This window comes from Semicossyphus pulcher, unplaced genomic scaffold (genome assembly GCF_022749685.1).
Source record: "Semicossyphus pulcher isolate SPU_LCO1_2020_fin unplaced genomic scaffold, fSemPul1.0.p SCAF_12, whole genome shotgun sequence".
Taxonomy (NCBI): domain Eukaryota; kingdom Metazoa; phylum Chordata; class Actinopteri; order Labriformes; family Labridae; genus Semicossyphus; species Semicossyphus pulcher.
The window spans coordinates 13,097,495-13,123,709 of record NW_027211626.1 but is presented as its reverse complement, the minus strand read 5'-3'; the positions used below and the strand labels follow the sequence as shown (position 1 = coordinate 13,123,709).

Genomic DNA, 26,215 nt, shown 5'->3' with positions numbered 1-26,215 from the left:
CTCACTACATCACACGCGGCCACATTCTTCAGCACGAGGAGATTTAACGTCTCCGGAGCTCCTTCTCGCTCCTGAAGCTGAGCGCTTGTCCAAAACAAACGACAGCCAGGCACCCAGCGGGACATCAAAGGCACCGACAACAGCACCAGGCTAAAGACGCGCGCGCGGCGCAACACATACCCCACACATACCGAGCGAGCGAGGACCATGGAGAGCGCAGTTAACGGCTCGGACGCGGATTACCGGAGCCAGCTCCCCGGTTTTTACAACACCAGCAGCTTCTGTCGGAACTTCACTGACGGCAACGACAGCGCGAGCTTCGCGGAGGCGAGATGTGTCGGCGACCGCAGGGTGACCGGCAGGCTCGAGGACGACGCCAACCCGGTTATCATAGCGATTGTTATCACCGCACTGTACTCCATCGTGTGCGTGGTGGGGCTGGTGGGGAACGTGCTGGTCATGTACATCGTGGTCAGGTAAGAAAAGTACTCGCAAAACACTGACATGTGTGTTTACTAGGCGTGCTGTTCATTATTATACTCATTTAAACATACTTTACTGGCATGGATGCTGTGGCAGGGGGCTCTACTTCCACCTGTTGCTGTATATTGCACATAAAGCTGTTTGTATGTGTGTTTGTGACGCCGGGGGAGACCATGTGAATGCGGTGTTGACAACGCTGCCTCAGCTGTCATTCGTGCGTAAAATGTCTCCAACCTCGCATTTAGTTGCTCCGGCGTGCTAAAACGCGCGAGCCAAGCCAGTGGATGGAGAGGGGCAAAACAGACATTATCCCTTACAACAGAGGAAGAGTTCGGTTGTGTATGTTTGAAGAAAACACAGGGTACTCTCTCTCTCTCTCTCTCTCTCTCTCTCTCTCAGTAAATCGCACTGATGTGACAAAATGCTGCACATTCCCCCCATGAGCGCCAAACAAAAACATACTGCACAATGAACCCCGTCAGATGCTGCTGTTTTTATATGCTAACTGACTCCAGTGTCTCCTGCTCCTGCTCCTGTGCTTCATGTAAATGAGATGAGGGGCCTTCAAATTGTTTCGGAAAAGCTCTTCAAACAATCAGTTTGCATACAAATGTGTTACTTAAGACTCAATTCAAGCATTACTGCTTTCATAATAACAGTTTAGCACACTTGTGTAGTATTATTTGGCCTCTAAACCCCACATTTACAGCATTACACTACATAAAACTCCCCCACAGGCCACTCTCGTTGCCGGATCTGTTCCCGCAGCTGACATGTCGAAGTCTCAATAATTGATATTTTAAGCTTTGCTTTAAACAAAAGGTCGCTCTTTGAAGATGTCATTACAGGAGGAGCTCTTATTCTCTTTAATGACCCGTCACAAGGAGTAGAGGATCATAATTCATGATGAGGGCTGCTCAAATGAATAATTTCAAAGCCACACGCTGTTTTTACAGAATAGGTGTAATTCTTTCTGGCAGTGGTTTCACACACTGAGTTAAAAGTGATAATCTCAAAGATTTTCATTGAAATAAATGTCTATTGAGTCTATCTATCACCGAATGAGGTAACCCAATGGGGGCTGAGCCTATGGCCCACTGATGAAAGCCTTTGCATTTGCAGTATTATGGACTGGGTGCCTGGTGCGACTTTAGCGCAGTTAGTGATGTGTTTTCCATCAGCCAGCAGTTGTTGGTCTGCCAGAGAGGGTAGGCGGCGCTAAGCGGCTGGCTTTTCTGGTCTCTGCGAATGTAGTGAGTAAACAGTAATCGACAATGAAACTACTACAGAAATAAGTGAAAATCAAAAGAAAAAGAAACAAACTCGACGCTCAGATAAAGGCAAACAGTCTAAAAAGGAAAGCGACCGTCAGCGAGGAAAATCAAGAGTTACAACCGGAGCCAACTGTGGACGTCACACATGCGACACTGTCTGGATATCTGGGAAGTGTGCTCCCGCAATTACCGTTTATCACCACAGTTGCCGCCAAAGAGAACGAAACTAAAATCTTCGAGATTAAAACTTTAACGTTCTTTGTAGGGAGAGCAGATGTCCCTTGCAAGGAGCAGTAACTCAGAACGAGGAAAAGTTGGACACAAGCATATTTTATAGATGGATATTGATTTTAACACAATTGTTGGGACTAATCAGAAAATAAACATACCATTGCTTTAATTCCACCTTGAAACTATCCTGATGTGTTAATGATATCAGCCCCCTGAGGTGGATTCCCCTGTGAGAAGCAGGATTTCACCCTCAGCCTTTACTGAAAATCTGACATTTATCTAAGTGAAACGCTCCCCTGCTGCCACTCCAGACGAGGTTCTTTCAGCTGATAGAAGTAACCTGATAGGTGAAGTAGTCAGACAGGTGGAGGAAGGAAACAAGAGGACAAAAGAGGTGAGAGATGAACTCGGACGTACGTGGAGGGGTCGAGGGAGGAAGAGTGATGGTGAGCGATGAGAAGGTTGAGGAGGATGGAGCTAAAGGTGAGGATGGTCCACAGAAGCAGTGAAGAGTGGACGAGTGGAGTATGAGCTTGTCAGGCAGGTGCATGAATATTATTTTTAATATAACACCACTTTGTAAGAGAAAATGAAGTGCTAAAATCTTTTGATTTACTCTTCTATAGATCCCTACTTTGTTCCACCTGTAATTCTTCTCACTTCCCCGCTGTTTCCAGGGCAGATTCAGCTCTTTAGTGACATCATCTGACACACATCATCTCCTTCAGTCTTGAGTGCTTCCCCAAATAGTCCTACGCAAATCTTTTCGGGATGTTTTCCGTGTCTATCCAGGATGTTTTCCACTCCAAATTACCTTCAGCAGATCCGTCTCCTGCCCAGGGATGGAGAGGGAACGAGACACGTTACTCAGATGAAAGTAGACGAGGGTCTGGGGCTATGATTGCAGCGTTATATAATAGATGTAATGAATAATATATTAAAATAAATAATAAAATTAAGACGTCTTGAGTCAGGGAGAAACAAGTCACCAAGCCCTTATGTCCAAACCAACAATAAATTCCTTCTGTACACACATTTACAGCATGTGCAGCTGATTATCAATTATAAATAAACATGCGCCCTCCTCGGGGAAGCCTTATGAGGACACTACTCCATTACACAGCGGAGCAATATAAGTCTGCATTAATTAAATAACCTGCCACTTTAACAGCAGAGTAAAGCATCACCAAGGTCAACAATCCAGTGATGTATAGACGACATAAACTTCAGCAGCTTCCCCTCACCTACACACACATCTGAGCCAAAATTAGGACGACTGCTCTGTTGCTGGGCAAAGCACGTCTCCTCCAGAGAGAGAGAGAGTTACATCCATCAGTGAGTTTGGTGTTCTCACCTGCAAGTTTGTTGCAACCTCAATCTGCTCTAGCTTTTCTGCTCATTTATTCTCGCCACACAATGCGACGAGTCCACTCAAACCATCTGTCCCACCGGGCTCGTCAAAGATTTCAAACGTGAGCTGAGTGAGCGCTCGGCAGTCACAAGTGTCTCTCTTGTTATTGTCAAAACAACAGAGAGGCCTCCTTCGCTCTTGTGGTAGACGCTTCTCAGTGAATGCAGAAGTCACAGCTGGAGGAGCCGCTATGAGCATTTTCGCCAGACACAACACGCGCAGTATGGGTCCAGCTCGAAGCTATTAGCATAAATTCCAGGTTTGTATATTAAGTGTAATACCTGAGTAGATCGGAGACCCCCTGTGATGAACACTGGCCCTTTTTATTCAGGAATCAGCCTTGTAAGAAAGCACCGCCATTACGCTGGCTCTGTGTTTTTACTTGAACCAAACAGCGCTGTTGTTTTGCTGTCCCAGTGTGTGATTTTTTTGGAGGCGGCCAAGCGTTGGACAGATTGCTTACCTTCCTCAAAGAGAAACAAAATATAAAGAGGACAAGCCTGCACGTCTTCTGTCTGGGCTTCCTTCAAGCACTGTTAAGTGTTACTGTGTTGCACTCCGTTACAGTTTGTCTCCAATAAGACTGACAGGCAGAACCTTTTAAAGCAGCACAATGGCTTTTTAAGGGCATTTTTAGTTACGGGGTTTGTAAGGGCCAAAATGTAGACCCCAGACAAGGGCCTCCCCCATCTCGTACATGTGCATGGTTTGGCTCAAAGGCTGTATGTTAATATAAACAATGCGCCTCTCATTGTCCAAAAATGACGCCGAAACACCCTGAAGTAGGCGCTGCCATCTTGCACATTTGGAGCCAGAGTCTGTGCAGTTAAGGGATTGGCTGGTGGAGGTGCGTTATTGCTGGTACTTCTGCTAACCAAAACACACACTGACCTTACCAACAAGACCTCAGGTGGGCTCAGTCTGCAGCAGCTTTTTCTGTTGGTCTGAAGCAGATATTCCCAGTTATGGAAAGTTCTATGACTATAGTGATTGTTTATGTAACGTCTCCTCTCGCCGATCCTCCTCCACGCAGGAGCCGTATTTGTCAACGGAGCTGTCAATCATACGTTACATGCCCTTTATTTAGAATCAAAATAACTAAATAAAACTACACTTTTAAGAAAAATGAGCACTACAAGCTCGCTAGAATGACAGAAACCATGTTTTAGAAACATTTATTAGATTTTATAGTTTGACTCATGTCCCATCTGTTAACATGGAGGAGGCGGGCGAGATGTTTTGGCTTCACTTTCAGGGAGCTGTCGCTTTCTCCAACTTTTTTACAGTCTGTGCTTGCGCCTTATAAAATCCTGCGCAATTTTTTTTTTAGATATTATTATTAACAGGTCCAGTCAGATCTAATTTAGCTAGCGTTGGCATTTGTCATTTTGGACACTTAAAGACCTCATGGGCCTGTTAGCTTGCTCGCTGAGTTGTGCATTAAATCAATGATTCATTCAGGTAGATATAAATCTTTTGTACCTATGCAGATGTAAAGATGATATTTACTATGAGCCATAATGACGTCCTCTGCAGTGCAGAGTGTCCGCAGACACACCAGAAGCTCCTTTACTTCTGTAGCTTATACATGACTTTCTGTTGTTTCATACACACACTGAGAGTTTGAAGTGATTTTTGTTGTTAATCTGAAACCAGTGCAGCTTGAGATAAAAGAAAACTACGACTAAAGTTTTGTATTTTATAAAATGCTCAGTAAAAAGTCACTTAAAAACTCATTCCCTCTGCCTCTGGCACTTTGCTAACAACAAACGACGTGTAACAGAAACAAAGAGCATCAGTCAAAGAGAAGTGATTTCACCTTTGGAAGGATTAGTCATGCACCAGAATCATTTGAATGTCGGGATCTCTGTCTGCAGCTGTCTGGCGGGGGTACAAGAGCGCTTATGATGTATGACTTGGTATTCAAGCTGCATTATGTATTCCAAACTTGTTTGACTACAAAGCAGATGATAGATGCGAGGGCGTTACTTCAGCTTTAGCTCTCTCATCCCTTTTGTGGCGGCAGATTTAGGGCGACCCAGCCGTCCCCTGCCTCCTTTCGATGGTAATGAAGTGGGCACCAGCTCGATCAAACCAGGTGTGTGTGTGTGAAGGCTTGCAGGGTTGTTTTGTGGATTTCTCCAACTTTCTGAGCTCGACTAATGAGCCTTCTCGGAGCATTTGGAGAGAGGTAAAGGATGTGTTTCATTCCTCCGGGGACCACAATCGATCAGACTCTTCAACATTCATCAACTTCTTTGTCTTTCTCTTTCTCTCTCTCTCTGCCTGTCTTTTTGTGTTTCCTCTCCCTGTCGGCAGATTGAGAGTGATCAGCCATTTAGTTAATGGCCCACAGTGGATATTTACTTCTAAATGTAAATGTAGTCTTGGAGTCTCCGTCCCCACTTTACAGTCGTGGCCTTGAACGCAATTATACAAGATTAAATAGAGCAAGCAGAGGACGAGACGTGTTTTTCCCCCTAACTGTCCTAGTAATGATGACCTTAGAGCCATAAAGCATGTCTCTCTAACCCTTTATATCCTCATCCTTTTGTCTCCACACTTAACCCTCCGCAAACTTCTTGACAGCAAACAAACACAAGCAGATATCTGCACGCTCAATCGGAGAAAATCAATCGCGGTTCAGCTGAAAACAGTCGGATTCCACGAGGAATACGCCGCCGGTGCAGAGTGCTTCCTGTTACCATGGAAACACAGTGAGGCGTTTTTGAGTGCGATGAGTGCAAAATGACTCCACCACCTCCCTTCGACCCCTGCCTCCATCCCCCATCCATCCAGCCAGCCAGCCAGACGAGCAGCTGTACCTGGCTGCTCACACGCAGCAGCCAAAGCATTTCACAAACTTTGTGGCTTTTGTTGAAGAGGCTTTTAAGCACCTGAACCCCCTGACCTGGACGGGCTTTTACTTTGTGCTACGTGCACAACAAATAGAGCCTTTTATAATTCTATTACTCCTTCACATGAGGCACATTTTTCATGACCCTGCTCTCTGGTGTAAAAGTGACTTCCAAACATCTAGGTCCCTGCTGTTTATGCGAGAGTTTGAACCTTGCACATGAAATATGATGTTATGACCGGAGTCAACACAATCTGGTTCACAAGAATAACGTCAGAGATCCGGCCAGTAATGTTTCTCTGTAATGGGTATACTCGTAGCTCCTGCAGCCTGTCTCGACCATAGACTGTATAAAAACATGGCCGACATGACAGCTCCCTATAAGTGAAGCCAAAACATTTCAGGCGCCCCCTGCTGACTGGCTGCAGTATAGGTCATAAAGCCCGCCCCCTCCATGTTAACAGATGGGACATGGGTCAAACTATAAAATCAAAATACACGCCAAAAACTTTTTTCTCAAACATGGTTTCTGTCATTATAGTAATTCTTATCATGCTGATTTACGTCCAAGTTTATTTTTAATTAGTTATTTGATGCTGTCAAAATGATGATTGACAGCTCTGTTGACAAATTCGGCTCTTGCAGCCAATCAATTCCGGGTGAGCAGAGCGGAGGACGATCCGCGAGTGGAAACGTAACTAGAACAATCACTACAGTCATTTAAGTTTCCATACCTATGAACGTTAACCTCCAACACAGAGAAGCTGTACTGCTGTTAAACACGCCGGCGTGCGGGATCTTTGCTGTTTTTTCGGTAAGTTAAGTGTGTGTTTGGGTTAGCGGAAGTGGCTACGGCCGCTTCACTCGCCGATCTCTACTGCGCAGACTCTGGCTCCGTATGGCATCACCATGGCAAGATGGCAGCGCCTATCACAGGGGCTATTTTGGCATCAATTTCGTACAATGGGAGCAGATGGAGACGCGTCGTCCATCTATATATACAGTCTTTGGTCTCGACAAATAGTCTGAGGCTTTGTTTCAAACAACAAAATGTGGTGTCTTTCTCAAGTCCTGGTAAATACTCGACAACAAAGCCTTTCACGAAATCGTTTTAAGTGCTTGTATTGATTGTACGTGTTCTGAAAATGGTCCGAGGATAATCTTTCTTTAAACAACAGAGACGTAGCAATATGTATTCTAACGGTGTGCTTGTGGCTGTAATTGTTTCTCTTCATTCTGGCTGCTGCACAAAGGGATTTCAATGCAACTAATGGAGGACAACATCAACAATCGTTTCTGCATAAATTACTTCTAAATTTAGTTTGAGGATTAAACACTCTGATTTCCCCCTTTGCCTTTTCATCCCAGGTAGGCAAATACCTACTAGGTAGCGTCTGTTGGGTGTCATACAGATGGGCATGGCAGCATTTGTTTAATCTTTCCTGTCTATAACTTGGGTAACTTCATGCAGTCGTTTTAGTTAGTTTTACGCAAAACAGGTACATGGTAAAGGTTGGGAAAAACATCACTGGGTTGGTCAGTCTCTGTTTTCTCTGGGTGAAGGTCCTGGGTTGTTTTGCCACCTCCGTCGCAGCTGACCGCCACCCCAACCGGACTTTAGCGATTTTAGCCTACAAGCCTTTCAACGTCTATTCTTGCCACGGATTGGTGCAGTTTTGCAGAGTTAGATTAAAGCTTGATGTTCTCAAGCAGATGCTGAGACTGGGGGGCAGGAAAGATGGTCGTTCTTTGATGCCTTCGGAATAAGAACCAACTGGACTTTAATAAATCAAGGGATCTTTCTCTTTCATAGCAAATTCTCTTCAGCCATGACTCAGCAAGAACACACCGTCCAGGGAAGTAAAAAAAGAGGTCAATGCGTACTACAAAGGCCGCATCTGTGAGGATAACCATCTGGTTTGTGTAACTCAGACTTCAGAACCTTTATATGGGCTTTAGCTGAACTTCTTAATCCCTATTAACACTTGATCTTTTTATACTTAATTAAAATCGCTTTCAAGGCCACAAAGACTGCATGATCGGCTGTGCAGCAGTTACAATCATTAAAATTAAAATTGTATCATTAAAATTGCCAATGCAAGACAAGAGCCTGACGGTTAAATATTGGATGTCAGTATCATTGGGCCGGCATAGGCCTTTCCCAGTAATATCAATATATGTATTCCAGTACATGGCCTTTTTATGTATAGTACAAGGAAGAGTGGCAGGAAATGTGGGGTAGACAGAGGGGATGACGGCCCGAGGTCAGCGACTGAGCTAAACCAGCGCCCTAAAAAACTTTTTTACAGAGCAGTTATGCAGAAGAAAAATGCTTGGGCTGATTCAGTAGTGTGTCATCATGTGGTCCAGCAAAGAATGCACAGCCATAGTTTACAATAAGCGGAGCACTGTAAGCAATCACCGGTACCAGAGCTGAGCAGACGCTGGTCCACACTACAATGTTATTTGTCAAAGAAAGCAGCCCTCTAAGTACTTTTGCTGAGTCATTTCGGTGCTAAATCGGTGCACAATCCATAGAGAAAAGCTTCATTTGCATTTCTTAAAATATAATGTAGCAGTAGTCCGTGAATTATCTCCTACAAAACTGGTTTTGTATCGCTTTCAAAAATCCCATATTGGTTGGGCTGTAGTTGTTTTGTAGGTTTTGCATTTATATATCCCCAGAACGTTAACTCAAATGTGTTATGTGGGATGAAAGAGAATGGCTTCCCCATCATTAACATAAATTAGTCACTTGGTATGCATAGTATTTTTACTAAGAAAAAAGGCATGGAAATCCATTTGGGGAATGACTGACTTAAATTAGAATCCTCTCTTTGATGATACTGACGTGTGAATAAATCCTGTGTACCTACCTTTTATGTGTATTCGTAAATAAGCTCGTGCGTTAGAGGTGTGAGTTCATGCTTACGTGGCTGTTAACACATCGTGACTGAGTATATCCAGCATAAGGATTTTTCCACGCATACGAAGCAGAGCTGTGAAGGTAAACCCCCCAGCAGCTCTGAACATCCCCCACAACCCAGAATAACATCTTTCATTCAGACCTGCATTCCATTGTGTGCGTCTGTACGCCGTGTACAGTGCTTGCTCATCCCTTTCTCACTTCTTGTCAGCCTGTAAACATTCGGGACCCAGAGCACTGACCTCAGTTCTGTAACAGCTGTATTGCCGAACATGCAGCCATTGTGTGCTCTGGCCTCGATTGCTTTTAGCCAATGACAAGTAGACAGCTCGATAATGGCGCTCGCCTGTGGATTTTATGCTTCATTACTTTGTTTGCTTAGGAGTACAGACAAACTCACCTGGCACAAAATGAGTCCAGGAAAACGTCCTTATTGCCCTACCTGAACAATAAAACTATCAGCTGCTTATGAAGATTAATTGTTTCATTGATCCTTATTGTAATCCGTATCAGAGTTTTACAGCCCAGTGTGAGACTCGGAGGGAAGGCAATTGTGCATGCTGCTGTCCCTAAGTTTGTGTAAACGGACACAACGGAGGGTACAGAGTCTAATTTCTTGTTAAGGAGACAATTAAGTAGAAAGTGCAGAGAGGTAATTAGGCTGTCCTTCCTGTGTGTGTGAATGTGTTTCTGAATAATGAGCTCCGTAACATCACTGGACACTGCTGGAAAATAAGTGCGCCGTCTGTCTCGATATAACGAGGTTTTGTGTTGGACGAAAAAAAGGGCAAAGGCTGCAAGAAAAAAGACAAAGAGAAGTTACATTATGTTAAAAAGCTGTCAGAAATTTGCAAACCTTGGCTTTGGAGACTGAAAAAAGTCAAGAGGAAATAGTGGGGTAGTTTCGCAGAGTCATGTTGCATTTTGTCAGTCCAGTCTCTGCACTTGGGATTTCAACCATGTCATTTGTCTGGTGCCAAATTGTCTGTAGAGCTCTCCCTCTCTCCGAAACACATGGACCTTATAATTTAAACTGTTAAAACACTAAAAAAGCAGTTTCAAGTCAAAAATCAGCATCTCTATTCGCTCTTGGAAGAGGTTTCAGGGGCTGCACTTTACCGTAGCTACTGCTTACGTTAGCTTAGCTTGTTTAAGTTACTCAGCTTGGTTTTAAGCTAACAGTCCCTCAGTGTTCATAATTCAGATTATACCCACAGCTTAATTATCTGCAGAGTCCCCTACTTTCTTAATAAAAAGGGACTTGGTAATTGTAACAAGTTCCAGTACCTTTAGCTCAGCTCAACTTCATGCTAGGGATTCAGTAATTACAACCAAATGTATCACTAAATTAAGCAGTTTACATTAAAAATCAGTGTCTCAACAGGGTTTCGGGGACTGCAGTTTAGCTACTGCTTACGTTAGCTCAGCTCGTTTAAGGTACTCATCTTGGTTACAAGCTAACATTCCTTCAGTGTTCAGCATTCACAAGGATTTTACCGGAAGCCAAATTGTCTGCAGAGGTAGATACTAGGTAGGTACTTTCCTAATAAAAAAGGACTTGGTAATTTGAATGAGTTGTAACACGTTAACGTTAAAAATTAGCGTCTCTACTTGGCTCTTTGACGGGTTTTGGGCGGCTGCAATTTAGCTACCGCTACGCTAGCTGAGCTTGTTAGAGGTACTGTGCTTGCTTTTAAGCTAACATTTCTTCAGTGTTCATGATTTAGAAGGATTATACTAGGAGCCAAATGATCTGCAGAGGTCTCTTACTTTCCCAACGAAAAGGGAATTGGCAATTACAACCAGTTGTATCACTAGATTAAGCAGTTTACGTTAAATATCAGTGTCTCTACTTCGCTCTCTGACAGGGTTTCGGAGGCTGCAATTTAACGACTGCTGGGTTAGCTTGTTAAAGGTATTCTGCTGGATTTCAAGCTAACAATCCCTCAATGATCATAATTTAGAAGGATACCAGGACCCAAATTATCTGCAGAAGTCACCTCCTTTCCCAACGAAAAGGAACTCTGTAATTACAATCAATTGTGTCTTAAAAAATCAGTGTCTCAGACGCTCTTCGGCTGCTTGGCTCAGCTTGTTTCTTTGATAACATCCCGCAGCTAAACCCTTTATCTGCTTAAATGTCACACACAGCAGATCTAGACCACATTCGTTGTAGTAACACACACAGAGACCAAACATTAATCCACCGTAAGCAAGCACTTGTCAAGAGTGTTAACGAAAAGCTTCCTCTTAACAGGCGGAAAGTTCGAGCAGAACCAGGCTCATAGTGGAGAGTCCTCTGCCTGTCACTCACAGAGTAGTCTCCTGTAATTGCTTTGATGTCAGGCCGGCACTTTAGAGAACTCTCATAAACGGACAGTTAAAACAGGAGACAACAGTTGAATCTTTGTATTGAACAGTCGCATCTAATTGAACTGATAAAATTCAGAGTCAGATATTACAGCTCTGTTTTGTTACGGTTGTGCAGTGACAGCCACTGTTACCCACTGGGAAAAATGAGCCAGACTGAAGGAGCGATGACAGACTAAACAGGAGGGACCAGAGGACAGATTTCGCCGCTTTCTGTACCGGATGATTGATGTGATTTCACAGCTTTTTTGTCTGTCTGTCAATAACAAAGTGACTCACTCAGTAACCCTGCTTTTCTGCTCTTTATTCTCTATGACAGGTAGTGTAAATCACGTCTTTCTTCATCCAGGCTGGCATTTCAAAGCACCAGAGGGCACCGCCGATTTTTCTGTATTAATTTAACACCCCCCTACTTGTTAGCCTCTTGTTATTTTCAAAGAAGTGTTTTTTATTCTGTTATGATTGCTTTGTGTTGCACAACGATGAGCAAACAAAACAAAGAAACACAAAGAGTTCGACTGATCAACCACCAAACTTTGAGTGCGAGTGCTGCTGAACCTTTCCAATGCTGTTTACAACATCTGCACATACTGAATGAGGATTTAAGACAGGGGCCAAGGTCACAGAGAGACCCTTTGAAGGAGATCTTCAGTACGCAAACAACAGTGTTCCTAAGCAACCAGCTGATTAACTCTTCCAGAGGTCCCTGTTTCTATTACCAGACCCACCGAGCGGATCAGGATTCGTCCTAAATTGGTTTCATCTTATTTTCGAAAGATGGAAAGCCATTATGTGAATCACAACAAAGTGGCCAGCTCAAACCCATGAGCTGAACACAATGCAGGGGTTGTTGAGTACATGTAGTGAGTGCAATTTACGTTATTGTGACCCCCTTATCAGGGGTACGTTTCAGAAAGCGGGTTTAGTGAAAACCCCGGGTTTAGTGAAAACCCCGGGTTTGCCGTTTCAGAAAGAGAGGTAACTTTAACTCTGAGTTGGTTACTATGGTAACTGTGTCTGTGAACCTAACCTGGTCGGGAGCAGGTTTTCTTCAGGAAACTCAGAGTTTCGCTCTGTCTCCTCCGTCTAGAATATAAAACCCTCATTCGACTTCCTCATTCATTCAGCCCGTCTCACGCGTGTGTTTGAGCGGTTACAAATTAAAAAGAAAACGTTGCGTCTCTGTGCTGCTCTGACCACTTTGCAAAAGTCTTTTATAATTATGATAAAAAAAAATTAAAAGACAAATCTCAAATAAGACGCTGTAAGTTATTGGAACTTTTTTTTTTTTTTTTAAACTAACACAATTCAGTTTAATCAACATGAATTATAATGTATGTCAAGTCAGCATCATGTTAGGGATAAAGCTAATGCACATTAAAACAGCCACTGAATGATATTTCATTAGTTAAATATTTAAAATCTGACTGAAGTGAGGTTCAGCCATGAGCCTGTTCTGCCTGAGCCGCACCTTTGAATGATGTTCTGGTATTTTATTTTTAAATGCTTCCATGTACGTTTTTCTCCCGCTGGATTGCTCCTAAATTAATATACATTTTGGCTTCTGGTCGTGATTAAGTATAAAATAGACGAGTTCAAACTTGCGCATTTACTCGAGCAACAGTTTCTTCCCACGCCGCTTCTCTCTCGTTTGCAGCTGCCGCCGTGTTACTTTATTTTTCTAAAAACATGCTCGTATTCGCTGAACGTCCGCATGAGGATTTGGAGCCCCACTGGTGTGACGTAGGAGGACCTCTTTTTGTGTACCGTTGGCCATGGTGAATGCTGGCTTTTTATAGTCAGCGTGCACGCACTTAACTCCGGCTGAACCTACTCAGAGTTGATTGAACTAACTCTGATCAGCTGTTCTGAAACCAAAAAGCCAGCAACTTTTAACTCAGAGTAAGTCAGGTTTTACAGGTTTTTTTGATTAATTTTGACCCTGGTTTAAATTACTTTTGCTACAATACAGCATTCAACTCACAGGGACATGAAACCTTCAAACAGGTGATCCATCACGCTGCTGCTGCACTCAAGGTTAAAATGGAAAACAGTGTATGTGTGCTAGAGAAACAACAACACAGATAGGCTGCATTTAACGTGACACGGACAGTATGTTACAGAACACAAATATACAAATGGATTGTTCCTTTAGACTGTAGAGAAACTGTCGTCAATGTTTGTTTGCGTCAGTACGAGGCAGATTGTACAGCCTCCTTCAGCAGCCTTTGTGCATGTCAAAAGAGAGCTTTGCAGTGCACCTTTAAGATGGACTGAGGATCAACATCTGCTGAGTTTCCACTCCACTGGAGTTCGTCTTTCTTTGTCCATGGATATCGATCTCTTGGCATCAATTCCAGTCAGGCCAATTAGGAGCATTCCAATATGTCACCTCTCACTGTTGATGGATGTGTTTATTAAATGTTTCCGTCAGGGAGAATGCGGTGGCTCTTCGAAAGACCAACAGAGGATGGGAGTATTCTCACCACCGTAGATTGTGATGTTCTATGAGTTTTGTATCCCCTTGGAGGACAACAGATATAACTGATTGACAAAAATACACAAGTAATGATTTAGAGGAGAAATAACCTCTCAAAGGCCTTGGATCAGATTGGCTTAATATGTTGCAGCATGGAGGAGTGGTCTCTTACTGCGTAACTGTCCCATCCCTTCAGGAAGCCGCAGTGTTGCGATCAAGCATACTCACATTAATTCAGCCAATCCCCGGGCATCTTTTGCGACCTTGAATTTTTGCTGAATCTCAACAACTTTTCCGTAAATTTGTCCAATAATCCTACTCTCCTGTGCTCATGTACCTCAATAAACTCACGTCTTTAATATTCAGAATATTAGTCCCCTAAGTGTTAGCCGTCCAATTAGTCCCTTCCTGATGCCTTGTGTTAATTTACTATTCAGATGCTGTGTTTTTAATTTCCACCAACCAGAGGCTCAGTTACCAATGACTGTGTCAACGCTGATTTAAAATAGTCATTGTACAGTGAGATAGTAATCCCACTGTTTCTTACCAATGGTTTTAAGCTAGTGCAACACCCGAAATAACAAGTAGAACCTCAAGTTTAATAAAAAAAGATATAGATCGTCCCTGCAAAGGGGAAATTAGCATTTCATGCCAATTTCCTTCAGTTTCTTCTTGGGCTGCTCGATTATAGCAAAAACCATAATCACGATGATTTATTATGATTATTAAAAACGATTACTCCTTGACTTTAGAACAGTCACCATTTATTTAACTTTTTTCTTATTCAACCGAAAAACTTGTATAAATAAATTATAACATAAATTATATAATGTGTAAAAGAATATTAAAATAAACTCATAGGCAACTCGGTGATTGAATTTCAGGTGATTAAACAAATTGGTGGTGTTCCTTTGTGGTGCAGACACCACCGTGTAACAAATCTTGCACAGTATTTGTTGTTGCTCCTCGTCAGACTCTTTGAAACCAAAGTGTTTCCAAACAACGTAATTTCCTTTCTAGTCGACCAAAGGCTCTCTCTCCGTCATCTTGCCTAGGACTGAACTACATGCCACTACAGCCTGGCGAGCGAGTGTGGGCGGGGAAAAGGTCACTGCTGAGGGAAAGGGCTGCGCTGGATTTATATCACAGGACAAAACGAGAGCGTCGTTGCGAAACGGAGTGCGGCAAAATAATCATTTTAACTTGATTTATTTTTTTATAATAGTTGGGAGCCAAAATTGTAATTGAGATTAAAATTCGATTAATTAATCAGCCCTAGTTTCTACACATTTTATTTGGCATTTCGCCACAGAAACAGACCTGAAGTGACGTCAGATAAAAACCAACTCGCTATTTATTCTTTATTTTTCCTCAATCTTTATTTGATTTTTATTTGATCTTATACTGCACGACGCAGCTCAGGCAGAAGCTTTGCTGTTTCGTTGTTTTGCACAATGGCTATAAAGAATCCTGAATCTTGACCCTCAGCATGTGCAGCAGACATCCCTCTCAACGGTGTCCAGCCGTCTCTGCCTGACAGCCTGAAACGGAGCTGTTTTCCTTCCAGACTAAGCTTTCAATTTATTTGCCATTTGTGTGTCTGTGTTTACAGATCCGTTTTTCCTGTCAGTGTTTTTATGTCGGTCACAGCCCTGTGCATTGTCAAGCTGAATCCTGGCATCTTTCAGTCAATTTCACAGAGGGGATTTAAAGTTGACCCTTTGGACTGTTGCTATCTCTGTGAGCACAGACCACCTGTTTCCAACATTTAGTTATGTTTAAAGCTCACTGGTGGAGCCTCTATTTAGCAACACAGAGGCAAATTTTGTGATCATTCAAGGACAGACATACCGTGTTAACACCTTGTATTAAAATGCGCTCCATATGTGAAATTGTTATTCTAATACATTGTATCACTTTGTACCGATCGCTACCTAAGATTGGGACATAATGTTAACCAGACTACGGATAACATCAGATCACAATGTACTCGCACCTTACATTCCCACTTCTTGTGCTTATCCAGACAGTGCGTTCAGATACAGATCCTATTCCGATACCAGGTATAAATGGGGTCACAGATGGCTTCTGTTATTCTTTCTAATACTTGGGTTTCAGGTCTGTTCTTACCTCTGACAGACAGAACGTTCTAGACTCAAACATATTATTGATACAGCGCTTTGTTTTTCCGTCAGATAAGATCCTCATATTGATTATATTAGCATAGATTATTCTGCCATAATTCCATCTGCACATTCAGATACACAGATAAATGGCATGAAATAGTTAGCATTAGTATTTCATAGCCAAAAACTCCCTTAGTGACTCATAGTGGTAGACCAAGGATACATACACTCAATACACATCATTGCATTAATGTCCTGTGCAAACGCAGCGCTCTGTTCGTTTTATCAGTTAAGTTTGTTAGTTTTATCGGTCGATTTGTTTGACATGTGTGGATTAATTTCTGTGTCTGTTTGCTCTCTTACGGTAAAGGTGGACGTAATGACCTTTACCGTAAGCAACTGAGAATAAGGTAAACCTGAAGACAGTGAGAGAGAATGGATGTAATGGAGACAAGGATCTCATCCACATTGACCAATGAAAAGACAACGACAACCGCCACACCATCCTGCTCCTCTTCAGCCAAACCTTCCACACATGTTGCTGGTGTTTATATGAATGAAAATAGCAGATGTACTTGGCTTCACTTTCACGAAATGTTTACGCGTGACCTGGTATTTTGTGCTATGCTGAATAAAGCGCCCGCCGTCCTTAAGTTATCAATCCTTAACTGCTGTCTCTTCATCTTCTACACGCAGTTACCTTATAAAAATCAATTACAACCATGATTTCAGGGTAATAATAGTTTTACCCCTTTCTGAGAGTTTCAATGACAACCCAGTTTTTGTAACAATAAAAGGTTTAAGATGTTAAATGAGGTGTCGAGCTGAGACTGGAAGTGCCATTTGATGACTGAATGAGTCAGTTTGTGTTGAAGTTCATTTTACTAAGACTTGAAATCAGCCTGTGACAAGAACCCATTAGCAATCACTCAACATGGCGCCTCGTGGATCCCTTCAAGTTCTTCCCAAATATCTAATTATGTGCTCATTACTCCTCCTTCCATTCAGGGAGTCGAGATTATTAGCGTAGCTTATAGCCAACGAAAAGGAGCTAATTCACAGCACCGCAGAGGATGAAATGAGCCCTTACCTGTGCTGCCAATTAGAGTTCCAGTGCGCTGGAATTATGAAGCACCAGCAGTGACAATTAGAGAGAAACTTTTTATGTCTTCAGAAAGTTTGTAAGGATTTCAGCGAAGTATTAATAAGAGGCGTGAGGCTCCAAGTGATTACGACAATTTCTACTTTGTTTGATCGAAGAAATTATCTTTAAATTACAGTCTATAAATAATACATTATTATCACAATGAGGGGTTAGATCATTGTGGGGCTGTCTGGATCTAAACCCTCAGCACATGGCTCTCTCCTGGGAGAAAGCGGTGGTGTAGCCGCGGACAGACAGTAAAACTGCTATCATAGCTGTCAGAGTTGGCTTCGATATAAGCCTTTCCTCTTCCCTCCCGCCTCGTGATCTATACTTGGATAGAATAAAACTGTTCGCATGACAGTGCAGCTCTGACAGCAGAGAGCGGGGTTGACAATTTTTCTTCTCTTGCTCTCCTCATGCAATCACATGCATAAAAAGAGCAAATCGCACTGAGCTGCTGGTGTGTGTGTGTGTGCTGAAATGTCATTACCGCAATATTCTTTCTGAATTGAACCTTGAAACGAAGCACATAGCGGTGGCAAGTGACACATGATTCAGAGAGCTATCAATGTTCGCACTTCAGACTTTGTGAATATGCCTCTAAGCGTACAGATGGAGCAGCCATGGGAAAAACACTGTGGAAGGGTTGCCTTTTGCCACCAAAACAGCCCTGACCCGTCGAGGCATGGACTCCACTAGACCTCTGAAGGCGTCCTGAGGTATCTGGCACCAAGACGTTAGCAGCAGGTCCTCTAAGTCCTGTAAGTTGCGAGGTGGGGCCTCCATGGATCGGACTTGTTTGTCCAGCACATCCCACAGACGCTCGATTGGATTGAGATCTTGGTAATATGGAGGCCAAGTCAACACCTTGAACTCGTTGTTGTGTTCCTCAAACCATTCCTGAACCAGTGGAGTGGCAGGGCGCATTATCCTGCTGACAGAGGCCACTGCCGTTAGGGAATGATGTTTTCATGAAGTACTTAGTCTGCAACAATGTTTAGGCAGGTGGTACGTGTCATCCACAAGAATGGCGGGACCCAAGGTTTCCCAGAAGAACATTGCCCAAAGCATCACACTGCCGCCGGAATCATGCCTTCTTCGCATAGTGCATCCTGGTGCCATGTCTTTCCCAGGTAGGCAACCCTTGTCAAAGTCGCATCAACTTCAAGGACAAAATGTTCACTTGCGGCCTAACATATCACACCCACTGACAGGTGCCATTGTAACGAGATAATCAATGTTTTTCTCTTTACCTGTACATCAGCAATAAGCAATTTTAACTCTGGCCGGCCTCTACCACTCAAACAACAGGCCTGTCCTAAAGTGTTGAGCCTCCAGATGCTGCCAGAACGGTTTCAATGCCTCTTGGCTTTGATTGTACAACTCTCTGAGCTCTACTGGAAGGATGAACAACCTTCTTCAGAGAGATATTCCCTCCTTTGTGATTCTGATGGTGGTGGTGGAGGTCCAAAAATAGTATACTCACCATACCATTCAGGGTTCCTGCACTATGGACGGGAGCATTGTCATTATGAAGCGATCACTCCCATTATGCTGCTGCAGATGCACTCACTGTCTAATTTCATAGTGAATGTATTTCCTGTTCAGCCTAGAAGGACCTAAAACACAATGTAGGCTGAATATTCCTGCCGGACTTGATTGTCTCTACACTTCTCTGGAAGCATTTATAGACCATCTCTGTTGAGACGAGCTTATGAACTGACAGCACAGTGTGTCACTCTCTCTATTGTTAAAAAGTCAATCTGGCTCGCCCAGCAGTCGAGCTCCGTCCCTGTAATCACAGGGTTATTCAGCCAGATCCTCCGAAGGAGTTATTCCCTGAAACAGAATTAAAATGTTTTCTAAATGGATGAATATATTGGTGGCGACAATTCATGCAAGACAACCAGTTGGACAGTGGAATTAACTTTAATTAAAAGGCCCAGACAAAATTACTTTGGCCCATTTCAAATTAAAATACTGGTGCATTGCCTGGCTGAATGACTCCAATTCAGACTTGCAGCAATTGGAGCATTTATCTCTTACACCAAAAACACGAGTTTCCCAATTTGGTAGCATGTGATGGTGGACACATAAAATCATCACATGGCCCTACCATCCATTACTTATACCGCTTATCCAGTTAAGGGTCAGATCTGGCATACAACCATTCACGCTCACATTAACACCCACAGGCAATTTGCAAGCCACCATTTTTTTGGATGTGGGAGGAAGCCGGAGTAGCTGGAGAGAACCCACGCATGCATGGGGAGAACTTCACACAGAAAGGCCCCCAATGTCTGAACCAAGATTCAAACAAGAACCTTCTAGCTGTGAGGCGACAGTGCTAACCACTGCACCACCGTGACGCTCAAGCTATGGAGCGTATGGAAAATTTGGATTTGCTTGAACTCCACACACAACCCCAAGAAAATGCTCCAAAACCATATTTCCCATGTGCAAAGTGCATGTAATGGAAATTGAATTCTGTAAGGGTAGTTTATGAATTGTTGTGGCTAACATGCTAACAAGTGGCAACCTGGTGTGTAGACAGCAATACAAAATAGCAACATAGGCCTCCCTTTGGATGGCACTTTTTTTCCACTTGTTTAATACTATAGCAACAGGGGCTTAACAAGGACACCAAGAACCTTTTAAGAGCATCTACCCTTATATACAGTAAGTATGTCAGTGTATCTATTTTCTGACCTACGGAAGTTCTCACCTTGCTGCAGTGAAGTACAAACTCGTGACATTGTTGGGTGTGGTTACAGAACCACTGCTTTTCAACTTGATGTAAAGTTACACTTCAAAAGAAACTCGAGGACTGAACCTGCATTTTGATCAAAGGAAAGAGCTGTAAAGAAAAGTCCCTGCTGCAGCGGTAGTAAGATCCAGAATCTGTCAAGGTTGAGCTCGTTGATTGTGTCTTCTCAAACTCGTGTGGCCCATTGCAATATTTCTTGTTTATTAACGTCAAAATGAAATACTGTTGGCGCTGGGCACGTTTAAAGGAGAGGGAGATAAAGAGGAAGTGCACTAATGAGCTAAGAGCACAGGTGAGTGAAGAGACATAAACCTTCATTCTGTGATAGCTTATGAAGGTGAAAGCTGAAATACATAACCATGACTCTCTCAGCAGATGCTCTACATAGGTTTCCCTTTCTTTCTCCTCCTCGGCGGGGTTTCACTTCAGTTCCTTTGTAGCTCTTGAGTCAAAACGTGCTTTAAATCTAACGTTCTTGGACTTGTAGCACTGTTTTGTCCTCTTGGTGGCCTGAATGTTTGACTTTCTCTTCCAGTGTACTCGGTCCACATCTTGCATTAAGTTGCGTCAAGGCAACATTGAAGGTTATTTATTCCAGCAAGCCTTTCACTAAACCATGTACCACTTGATTCAGCGTATAAAATATAGCTTTTAATGCATCTTTAATATAAACTTCTATCGCTTTCATCTGATTGCTATTCAAGCCTTTTGTTGCTTAGAGCTCGCCTGAAGCACTTAAAGTATCATTCTTAGTCGAACATCTGAAAGATTTCTGAGTCTTTTTATCAGTGTCAGAATAAGTGCTATATCGCAGTCTGTCTGTCATGGCCACTGATGATGTGTGCGGGTCCATTTTACCAACGTTTAAGGCTCTGTTGGGATCTGTTTCCCCTGCAGCGTTTTCCCAGCAGTGTCTGCGTAATGACTTCCATTTACTGGAATTATTTCCAAGAGAGTAACATGAAAAAAAAAAAACAATAATTGGGGCTTACTTTGATCCAGAGTGTACCACAGGGGAAATATGGTTTGCAAACATATTAACACTAATGAAGCACGAAGTATCCGCTGTCATGTACACAAAAAGAGAAGTGGTTTATTGATTGTCACTAATGGTTGACTTGTGATATTATGGCTCAACGCAGGGACATAAGACAAATATATGTTATTGTGTTTTCTTCTTTTTATGAGCCCTATGATCATGCTGTTATTAGCTTTTCACAACTGCTTCTCTCTGTAGAACTAATATATGAAAAACCCCTAGTGTCTGACCTTAACACTCCTGAGGTCTCATCTTCACGTTTTTATGGTAGCCCTGAAATCATCAAACTCGGTTTGTATGTTTTAGTCAAGAGTTGTAACTAGGGCTGCACAGTTAATCGAGTATTAATCCTGATCATGATTTTTTAAATAATTGATTGACGCTGATATTGACCTCTAAAATGTGTGCTCCACCCATGGAAAGCTCTGCTGTATATCAAATCAAGCGCTCCCTAAACCAACAGCCACCAAACAACAGAGGCTGGTGCTTCGGTTCAAGGAGTGACCGTGTAGACTGGCGGCTTTCAGCCAAATGTGCCTGTGGTTGTCGTAGTTGCAGCAGCTGTTAATAACGGGGAGCGAATGCCTCTTTGTTGTTTTTCATTATGATTTCAAAATATACTGATCTGTTACATCTTTGAAGTGTTGTTTGTGCAAACGTGTCATGCGAGCGTTCAGTCGCGTTTTGAACGCTGCTTGTTGTTTTTACGCTAAAACAGGAAGCGAGAAGGTCACTCGTTAAACCGAAAAACCTGTTCCCTGAAACGGCTCGTCGTCGGTTGTTTGGAGGTTTTTCAGGTGGAGTGCAAGTGAAGCAAGAAAAAATAATATGCAAAGAGTGCATGAAACCTGTGTCTGTGCTGCAAAGCAGCATTTGCTTGTTCAACCACCTGAAAAAACACCACAAAGTGCGAGTAGCGTCACTCCTCCCCGTCCTTGTTAAGCAAACGCTGCTATGTTTATTTAAATATGAAAGCATATTAAAAAAAATTTGTCACTAAAATTAATTAATAATTGTCAACACTGATCAAAATATTCGTGATTATCATTTTGGCCATAATTGTGCAGCTCTACTTGTAACCTTTATTTTGTCAACCATTTTATATAATATATCCAAGCCTTGTACAATCACACTCAAAGATACTCTTGAAACGATTTAAGTACTTAACTTAATAGTGTGGTTCTTCAAGAGGACAGCAGCTGTATTAAGCTCAATTAAAAGAAGACAGAATAGAAACCATATTCAGTCAGAAAATTACTTGTAATTTTCTGCTAATGGCTTAAAGTCTCTTTTGTTCGCTGTACTGGGAACAAACAAACATCTCAAAAATCTTAGTGGAGGTTTTTCTTGGTGCGTTCTCTAAGAAAAGCCACACTGAAATATTTTTAATATACATATTATTATATATTTTTTTAAGTTTCCCCTTATGATGACTTTTAGTAACCTTTGTGATTCACTGACTTTCCCTCCATCGTAAGAGGCAAGTGTGAAGTGACTAGTGATAATCTAGTGAATAGAGGATGGTCCACAGAGTTGGACCAACTTTCTCCTGATATTTTTACTGAGCCTTTCCAGCATAAAAAAAATCCTTATTCATCCCGTGACGCACCTCTAGATCTTAAACAGATTAAACAGATAATAGCAACAGTGATGGTTCCCAGAGGATGAATGCTAATGACTTTTTTATATCCTCCTTTAGGAGGTAAACATTTAGGTTCCTTAATACTTTGGTGTATCTATTAATCCTTGGGTTTTCTTAAAGCCCTATAGAGTCATTAGCATATAATCCATACATAAGGGGTGCACCAACAACGGTATACTATAACAGAGCTAACAACCTTGAGATTTTGCCTTACAGTTCAAACCATCATGACCTGTTATACCTCTGGGTCAATGAGGCCATTGGGGGTAATGTGGTAAATCAATGAGCAGGACTTATTTATGGTGGTATTGGTTTTTATATGATCATCGGCGTGATGAAGTGCTTTGATTTGTCGGCTATTTAAATTACAGAATCAGTCAAAAACTAATTTTCCGGGCTGCCAAGTTTGCGTACACAGTTTGTCAAATAGATTTTACAATTTACTGTAATAACATGTTTAAAATATTGACATCTTGATGTAGGAAGTAGAAACGTAAACACAACATTTAAGCAGTAAAAGCCCAAACAAGTCCCAACATCCTCTCACTGCTCACAACGGAAACACATGCCCAGCAGTCAGACACGCAGAGTCACACACCGTGCAGCCTAATCCATCATGCTCCTCACAGCGTGCATGGACAGTGTTATTGGTGGCAGCCAGAGGCATACAGATGTCTGTTCACATGAGCAGCCTCTGTTTCTGCTACCACGACTTAATGGTTTATCTGCACCCAGCAGCAGCGCATGAATCACACACGAGGTTACACACACACTGGCCAGCTCCGCCGGGTGATGATGAATTATGTTTGGCTCTCTGTGTAACAAAAAGCACAGAGGATTTATCAGCTCCTGTTCCGAACTGTTTGACTACGAGTGCGTGGGTTTCATCTTGACATTTGTTGAAATATGGTGACTAGACTGTTGAATCACTAAAGGCTTGTTCCAAAGATACGCAGAGCTCAGACGAGACAGTTTCAACGGTAAATGTCCAGCCAAGTTATTGGTCTCTTATTGTCTGTTAGCATTCCAAAAATGATCCGTTTGACACTTTAAAACAGCTCCAGGCAACAGAACCCAACTTATAATAAGCAGGGCTGAACTACACTATAAACTATGATTAATCCTAATCACATTTTAGTGGGTTTTTTTGTTGTTGTTAACGCTACACCGTTAGCGAAATCAAACAGTTTGTGTTCATCAGGATTTAACATTTTCCTTCAGGCGCCCCTGAATTATATAAGAGTGGAGGGAAGGTTCACTAGCTGATTTGATTACATTAGACAGCATGCACTAGTGGGAAAGAAGGAACATATAAACACATGATAACAGGAGAAACCTTCAAAACATCACATGCATGCTCGGCGCGTTTTCCTCTCTGATATCGGAAAGGTTTCTCTTGTTGCTGCCTCATTAAAATCTAAGCGTTTTATCCAGAGGAAGACATTAACGCCAAGGAATGTTTAAGAGACGTTTCAGCACCATTATCTTCTTATGTACATAAGAAAGTACAACATGTCTCTTGCTGTACTTTCTTTTCCGCAACGCTGTAATCGGACCTGCAGGGATGCAAGAAAAAAGGCACCCATGATCTGAGAATTACATTTCATCATCATCATCATTATTATTACAATCATGCCTGCATAAAGAGTCTCCTCTGCCTTGTCACGCTTGTTGCCATGGTGACACACCATCCTCACATGTTCAAACAGACAGTTATCAACTAATTACCATTCGGGCCCATTTGAGCGGCTCCATGCTGCTTACTAAATTCACGAAGTGGAGTCGTGTGGTGTGGGAAGAGCGCGTTTTCTCTGCTGCCTGGTCGTCCCACGTGTGTTCACGTCAGTCGCTGTCATCATCCAGCTGTCCCACGTGTGTTCACGTCAGTCACTTGTCAACGAGGCTCGGACGTTATTTTCAGCCATAAGTAATTGGGACACTGTTCAGCTATTGTTATTGAACAGCTGCGGATGAAAGCATCGGCCCAATTACAAAGACAGCACATGCAACACTTGAGTCTTTATGAGGACACAAAAATCCACATTTCTCCTTCTTTGTCCTTGTTTTTTTGTAAGCCACGCTAGGCTCAAGGGTTAGCAATGTCTGTCAGTCAATTCAGACTGAAAAATCTCTACACTAGTGGTTGAATCCCCCTAAAATTTTGTTACCGACTGTACAAATCTGTAAATCTTAATGGCTTTCGTGTTCTCTTGACTTTTCTTCCAATGCAACAAGTGGTTAGAATTGTTGTTTTGCAAGAAATGGCCTAACAAATGTGTGAATTTTCTTGCAATTTGGTTCAAAACTTTGACGACCCAGGCTGCTGGTTTAGCTCAGTCAGTAGAGCAGGCGCCCCATATACAGAGGCCACAGCCCTTGACGCCCTCGACCCTTTGCTGCATGTCATCCCCCACTCTCTTCTCCCCATATTTCCCGTCTCTCTTCAGCTGTCCTATCCAACAATTTGATGATCTCTTATGGTGTATTAGGACCAATGGCGGCACACAAAAGTTGCGTTTTTTGAAGTAGTTCCCATCTCACGAATATTCAGCCTGAACGGCCAATGGGGGCACTCCTTACAGAAAGACAAGGATGCTGTAAGTAAAGTCAGATCTATGGCTTGTATCAGGTCACAGATTCATCAGAACTTTACATGTAGTCCGGCAGTTACTCTCACATTTTTTGTTCAGTTCAATGATTCACAGAGCTCTGCGTGCCCACAGACAGAAACATCAGTTCATTTTCTACACAAATAGAGCAGCAACAATATGCTTGTCGAACATTTCCAAAGCCTTGCAAAATCCATATACGTGACAGAGAAGCACAAATCAGACAGCGGTGACGCATTCTTGTGGGAGCGACATTTTGAAAATGTCACCTTCTTACACGGTGCAATGCAAGCGTAGGTGTTTGAAGCTCTTTGAAGTGCACGATCAATACGTTTGTTTTTGAACTTATCCTAAGGGTCTGACGTGTTAGTTTCGTGTAGACACAGGCAAGCTGAAAAGGGAGTTCATGCAGCTTAGTCCGGTATGTAATTTATTTTTAATACATTATCGTTGCCTCACTTAGTCATGGTTCTAACTCTGGATTTCCTTTGCCTTCATCTGAGCGTCCAATTTGTTTCCTTTTCTTTGGATCTTCACTTATTGTTGAAGTTGTATCTGTAGTCATCGATCTTTTCTTTGTTTGTTCAGCCATAGTAGATTACTGTTTACTCGCAACACTTGCAGAGACCGGAAAAGCAGCCGCTTAGCTCCGCCTACCCTCTCTGGCAGACCAACCACTGCTGGGTGATGGAAAACGCGTCACTAACTGGGCGCCGCTTGTGATATTTTCCGTGAATGTCGCACCAGACAGCCAATCCATAAAAATACTATATACTGCAAATGCAAAGGCTTTCATCAGAGGGCCATAGGCTCAATCTCTATTGTGTTTCCTCATTCGGTGATAGATAGTGACT

The 26,215-nt window shown here is 42.6% G+C and overlaps 1 protein-coding gene across 1 annotated transcript in view; it reads left to right on the top strand.

The window, feature by feature from the left end:
* The first annotated feature begins 207 nt into the window (after window positions 1–207).
* The window catches only part of oprm1 (opioid receptor, mu 1), a 40,509-nt gene continuing 14,501 nt past the window's right edge, over window positions 208–26,215 (top strand). The window contains exon 1 of the mRNA XM_069658702.1: window positions 208–476. Within this exon, the coding sequence (XP_069514803.1) occupies window positions 208–476 (269 nt within the window). The remainder of the gene's footprint in view (window positions 477–26,215) is intronic.